The sequence below is a fragment of the Thunnus albacares genome, chromosome 19 (assembly GCF_914725855.1).
Source record: "Thunnus albacares chromosome 19, fThuAlb1.1, whole genome shotgun sequence".
Classification (NCBI taxonomy): Eukaryota; Metazoa; Chordata; class Actinopteri; order Scombriformes; family Scombridae; genus Thunnus; species Thunnus albacares.
In genome coordinates, this window is record NC_058124.1 from 29,556,367 (window position 1) to 29,563,099 (window position 6,733).

General features: G+C 42.1%; 1 protein-coding gene across 5 annotated transcripts in view; it reads left to right on the forward strand.

The window, feature by feature from the left end:
• The window catches only part of mindy1 (MINDY lysine 48 deubiquitinase 1), a 19,664-nt gene extending 13,356 nt beyond the window's left edge, over positions 1-6,308 (forward strand). For all 5 annotated transcript variants that reach the window (XM_044336110.1, XM_044336113.1, XM_044336111.1 and 2 more), the window contains 4 exons: positions 97-239; positions 1,555-1,749; positions 1,864-2,034; positions 3,738-6,308. In XM_044336110.1, coding sequence (XP_044192045.1) covers positions 97-239; positions 1,555-1,749; positions 1,864-2,034; positions 3,738-3,809 — 581 coding nt within the window. In that variant the 3' untranslated portion in view covers positions 3,810-6,308. The remainder of the gene's footprint in view (positions 1-96; positions 240-1,554; positions 1,750-1,863; positions 2,035-3,737) is intronic.
• Positions 6,309-6,733: the final 425 nt, after the last annotated feature.

The following is a 6,733-nucleotide window of genomic DNA, read 5'->3' on the forward strand; positions in this document are numbered from 1 at the left end:
TGTGTGTGTGTGTGTGTGTGTGTGTGTGTGTGTGTGTGTGTGTGTGTGTGTGTGTGTGTGTGTGTGTGTGTGTGTGTGTGTGTGTGTGAACTCCAGGTCTGGTGGCGGAACAGTTTCTGGAGTCGACGGCGACGCAGCTGTCGTATCACGGTCTGTGTGAACTCAACACGACGGCTAAAGAAGGAGAAATCTCTGTGTTCTTCAGAAACAACCACTTCAGTACCATGATCAAACACAAGGTGGAGACACACACACACACACACACACACACACACACACACACACACACACACACACACACACACACACACACACACACACAGACAGGCAACATCAGAGCAGCCATGAACACAGATTAACACGGTAATGAGAGCTCACACACACACACACACACACACACACACACACACACACACACACATACACACACACACACACACACACACACACATACACACACACACACACACACACACACACACTGCAGCTGCTTGTCAGGAAACTCAGATCACATTTTGTAATCAGACAGAAAAGCTTTTTAAAGACTCATTTATTGAGAAAATCTGAGTTTAAAACATTAAAATCCCCAAAACTAGAATAACAACTCTTTGACCAGTAAGTTCAACTTATAATAACTTTGTATTTTTGACTGGAAATGACTTTAAATGCAGCTCAGAGTTTGTTTTGGTGTTAATATCCTGCACAACGTCCATCACTTGTCCTCACTGACAGTGAACTAGCTGCGTGTCATCAGGTGGGCTAGCTGGTGTTAGCGTAGCCGCAGGGCAGCCTGCTCCGTCTCTGTCTGACTGATAAAAAAAAAAAAAGTGTTTTCTGGTGTTTTTTAACATTGTTTTGTTGCTTTTGTTGGACAGTGAAGCAGTGAAGAGGCAGAGAGATGGTTTGACACGCAACAAAGGTTGTTGTTTGGTTGTCATGGCGCCGCATTTTGTTGTGTTTTATCAAAGTAAATCTGCTGGTAAAGACAGAGAGCTGCACTCTGAGTTCACGTGTCCTCTGAGAACAGACAGAATCATGGAGACGGTTCCCACCAGATAGAAAGATGGTATACAGTCAGTGTTTAATGATCATATCAGCAGATTCACTGCTGCAGAACCGTTTCAGTTTATCTCCATGGAAACACTGGAGGTCATAAGTCCCGTCTCAGAGCGCTTTGTGGCCGGCGCCCTCGCACACTTGACGTGATGACGGTGAACACGTCACAGTTCAGTCCGCGACACACAACAGAGTGAAACAGATAAAACTTCGAGCTGCTTTAAAGGTGCAGTTTGTAGAATTTAGTGTTTTAATTAGAGTATAAATGTTGTGTTCTCGTTAACATAGAATGAGTCTTTATATCTACAGAGCAGAGGAGCCGCCATGTTTGTACGGTAGCCCAGAACAGACAAACCAAACACTGACTCTAGAGAGGACCTTTCACAGCCACCGTAGCTCCTCCTACACGGGTGGAAGGAGGTGGGGGGGGAGGGGGGGGGGGGGGGGGGGGGTCGTTGAAGACGCTGACGGCTCCGACCGTGTCTTCGTCTCTGTCAGGGTCACCTGTACCTGCTGGTGACGGATCAGGGCTTCCTGCAGGAGGAGGGTCTGGTCTGGGAGTCTCTCCACAACGTCGAGGGAGACGGAAACTTCTGCGACTCCGACTTCAGACTGTGTCATCCTCCTCAGAGAGCTCCGCCCACCGCCAACCTGCCGCCCACCGCCCAGGAGCAGCAGAGACAGATCGACCCGGTGAGACCCCCCCCCCCCCCCCCCCCCCCCGCAGGTGTTACTGATGATCCACTGATGGTCTGTTTGTAAGGTGTAACCACTGAAATACTGTGTGTGTGTGTGTGTGTGTGTCAGGACTACCTGGTGGCGGTGTCCCTGCAGCAGCAGCAGGGCGGGGCCCCGGGGCCCCTCAGTGACCTGGAGTTGGCCCGACAGCTCCAACAGGAGGAATACCAGCAGCAGCAGCAGCAGCTCCAGCAGCAGCAGCAGCAGCAGCAGCAGGGATCACTGCAGGCAGCACAGCAGGTAACAGCTGCTCAACACGTGGTCTGTGGCCCTGCAGGGGCCTCAACAGGGTCGGGGCACTAATTGACCTTCATGAAAACCGTAATGAAACTTGTCTCGACTAAAGATCCTCTGTGAGGGAAGACGCTCCACTCTGAGACGTCGTCTCTCTGGAGGATCAGAGTCACGTTCTCCTTCACATCAGATCAATCACTCTGATCGATCACTAGTTTTCTCCTGAAAAACAAGAAGTGATACATTTAATAGCTGCAGCTGATATTTAATGTGTCAAATACAGATTTAATCAACATCTGCTGTAATATAAATATTTTACTGTGTGTTGATTTGAAGTTTTATCTTTATAAAGTAGGTTTACACATAATCAATAAATAGAAGATCAAAGAAACAGAACAGGTGATCATAAATAATATAAATACAATTTTACAGTAAAAAAACATAAAAATGAATTTTACGTGAACTGAAAAGAGCTGAGAGTTAAAGAAACTGTTGTTATTGATCAGGCATGTGCAGATGTTACCGTATTCACATGTAACGTCATTTCCTTAATGTCAAGTTGCAGTTTGATTGATCACTGAACACAGTGAAGGATGTTTGTTGTATTTCTGGCAGACAGACTGGTGACGTCTTCATATTTAGTTTATTGTCACATTTGACAAATAGAAACATCAAATCTTCACATGTTAGAAGCTTGAAACAGAATATTTGGCATTTTTGCTTAAAAAAATCTAAATCAAAATTATGGATGGACGATATTATCGGCACGTCATCGGTATCGGCCGATAAAAGCTCTAAAATGAAAAATCGGCATCGGTGAATTCTGCCGATTATGAGACGCCGATATGTCGCCTTCTCCTCCTCCACCGTCTGACTGTTCCCTCGATGGACTGTTTCACCCCGACGAAGCAGACCAGCTGCTTCTTCTACACTTTAACCTGAATAACAAACCGGGGCTAACGTTAGCTGGGAGGCTAGCGGAGGCTAGCTAGCTGTGCTTCCCTCCGGTCATGCTGCGGCTAACGCTCCGCTAGCCTCTCAGCTAACGTTAGCCTCGGTTTGTTATTCAGGTTAAAGTGTAGAAGAAGCAGCTGAGTGAAGTGCAGCCTGTGGAGGAAACACCAGGACCGTCAGGGTGAAACAGTCCGTGGAGGAGCTGCTACTATGATCGGCTGCACAGATAGGAAACACCTCGGCTGACAGGATGTACCACTCTGTTGGGAAGAAAACTTCTTCTTTTTGGTTTATAACGGCGGTTGGCAACCAGCGTATCAGGTGCATTAGCGCCACCTTCTGGTCCGGAGTGTGGACCAGAGATTAAATCCTGCACATTAATCTTGTCTGTCTAATAAACTCAATGAAAACTCTACTGCTGCTCCCACTTGACAGGTTCATTAAAGGTTTAATGCTGAGCTCCTGAACTCCAGTCTTCCTCAGTTCGTCCTTCATATATTGTCTTTATTGATCATATTTAGTACAATCTATGCTGCAGGTATAATAGTCTCCTCAGCCAGCTGGAGAATAATATGTGTATATATCAGTATCGGCTACAGTGAGTTGGAAATATCGACATATCGGATATCGGCAAAAAATCCAACATCGTGCATCCCTAATCAAAATATTGCTGATGTTTTAGTTATTGATTGATTAGTGGCTGCAGCTGTAATCAATGTTTAAACACATGGTGACAGTTTCTGTTGTGTTTCCAGGTCAGAGGTCAGGGGTCACAGCAGGGCGGAGCCAGGAGAAGAGACAAGGACTCAGACTGTGTCCTCTTATAGACTTATCATCATCATCACCATCATCATCATCATCATCCTCCTCACCTGTAACACACACACACACACACACACACACACACACACACACACACACACACACACACTCACAGATGAAGGCTGACAGTTGACCAGAAGAGGAAGTCGAGTCTCCTCAGATGAGGATGTGGTTTGTTGTACGATGTTTGTGTGGAACAGAGGAAGTTGCCCCCCCCCCCCAACACACACACACACACACACACACACACACACACACACACACACTCAGCCAGCTCGATGCCAAACCCCCCAGTGCTTCAGTGCTTCAGTGCTTCGTGGAACAGCTGATGAGACTCTCGTCTGTTTGTTCAGAAGGTTTCAGGTTTTGGGAAGTTTTGTAAATTTGGAGTCTGATGAAACTAACGAGTCGCCCTTAATTAATTAAGACTTATTAATGGTTAACTGAAGCCTCACAGGTGAGTGATCAGGTTCCTGTCGTCAGGTGGAAATGTGTCTGTTACAGTCCAGTTAAGGAAAAGTCATAATAAACCAAAGTTTATTAAAATTGAATTGATTGAACCAGAAGTCGTCACAGCTGCAGTCTCATCATACATATTATTATTATTATTAATCATTAATCCTTCAGTATCAAATGTCTTCAGATGACATGTTTGGTATTTATTTGATCTATAAAATAAGTTTACTGTCAGATGAAGATCCAACCTGACGACCGGATATAATAAATGATCTATAACTGATATATGAACCATTAATAAACAGCTCTTATATAAAAGGGTGAAAGTGGAAACAAGACTTGATGAAGATCAGCTGGTGGAGAATCCGTTAATTTCATCTGTATTATTTGACCTGAATGACATGAAAAGCTTCTTTTTTTATTTTTCTGATGGGACCAGTTTCACCAGACGTCACCTTACTGGAATTATTTCCTTTATCCAGTAAAACTTTAACATCACCAGTAAATAAATATTCTGATTATGTGAAAAGTATCATTTATAGTAATAATTAATAATAATCATTCTGACTCCCATGTCTCGTCATCTTGACTCACGTTTTTGAATAATTTTGCGTCGCCATAGTTACCGACATGAATAATTTCCTGTTTGGTGACGTCGTCTGGTGAAACTGATCTCGTTCTAATAATCAAACTGAACTTTAATAAACTTTCTTACAGTTGGTGAGTCAGAACTAAACTCCTGTCTCAGGTTTTAGTTTCCAGGTTTTAACTGATGCTGAAGATGAGCTCTGACGTTAATCTGCCTTTTCAAATCTTTCAAGTTTCACTTTTTACCTGTGAATTTTTACCGTCGACCAATAGAAAAGCTGTCGTAGCTCGTTAGCTTTGTTGCTAATATCCAGTTTGATTAAATCTCCTTTATTAAAGTATAAACTGTTAGCAACAAAGCTAACAAACTCCCTAAGAGACTTTTTTAATCCTGATGGGAAACTGAAGAAACTAACGACGACTTCACATCTACATCATCAGAACACTGACAGCATAAAATAAACAACATAAACAACATCAGATCAATAAACATCTGATCTCAGAGGGAATCAATAAGACGTGATGTGTTCACTGCCAACGTTCGGTACGTTTCTGTACCCGCTCATGTGTTTGATACCTGGTCGTCATGGTGATTGTTTTGTTGTTCACTGCAGAGCTTATTTTCTTCATTTATTCAAAACCTGAAGCAGAAGTTATTTCTGTACGGAAGCCCGAAGCCGACGGGAAAAAAAAAAAAAAACAGTAAATGTTTAAAATGAAATAAAAAGACTTTGAATGATCTGATAATCTTGATTTTCGAGAATCAGAATTGTGACTCATATTAATGACTTTGTATTTAATTTTCTCCTTATAAGTAAATCATTTGACTAATTATCTCATTTTGCCCACTTTGTATCTCATAATTTGGATTTATTATTAAATTTAAACTTTATCTCGGATCATTTTTAACTCATCATTTCATGTATTTTTCTTTTTCCCGGCTTGTTTGGGCTTCCGTACATGTTTAAAACTAAACAGTGGAAACAATCTGGAGGAGGAGGAAGTTTCTGGATCGACTCACAAACACGTCGTCACTACATCCTTACGGTCAAAACACAAACGTACCTGAAATCACCGTCTGGACTAAAAAACCTCGTTAACAGATTGAATGAACTGTTCTGGTGTTCAGACGTTCCAACAGACTCAAACAGAAAGGTTTGATTTAAAATGACTCATTTTAAGCCACATTGGGTAAACTTGTGAAAGTCTTAAACTGTGTTCTCTAATCAGATGTTGCTGACGAACATTTAGCACTTACAACTTTCCCATCATGCCTCTCTGAGTGGTCGGTGCGTTTGTTGTCGTCCGGTATTTTTAAAACAGATTTTTTTTCTTTGGTGTGTCTGCTGACAGCCGAGCTTCAGCCTGACTGTCTGACCAGCTGCCATGCTCTCTGTTCGCTTTGTATTTAATTTGTCATGATGTCAAATTGTCAGTAAAAACAAAATCTGAATGAATCAGCTCCTCCTGTTGTTGTTGTTGTTGACTCGTTTATTTATTTTCCTTTGATGTTTGATTTTCAAGTTCAACCAGAAACAGAACAATTAGATTAAATGTGACACATTTAAAATACTTAATGTAAAGGAGAAGATGGATAAATGATCAATAGACTGAGGTTGGTTGATGTCAAACGTCTCTTTAATTCAAACAGAACATTTGTTACAGACACAGAGAGTCTGCAGAGTCTCCGTCACATGAAGAAGAAAAGAAATTCACTGGTTTATATTGATGACGTAGACGAAGCTTTACAGAGCTCAGAGCTCGTCCTTCCACATGACGTCTGTATGACTTTGTCCTGTTTTTACCCTCCAGAGTCTAACATATATATATGTGTATATATATATATATATATATATATATATATATATATATATATATATATATA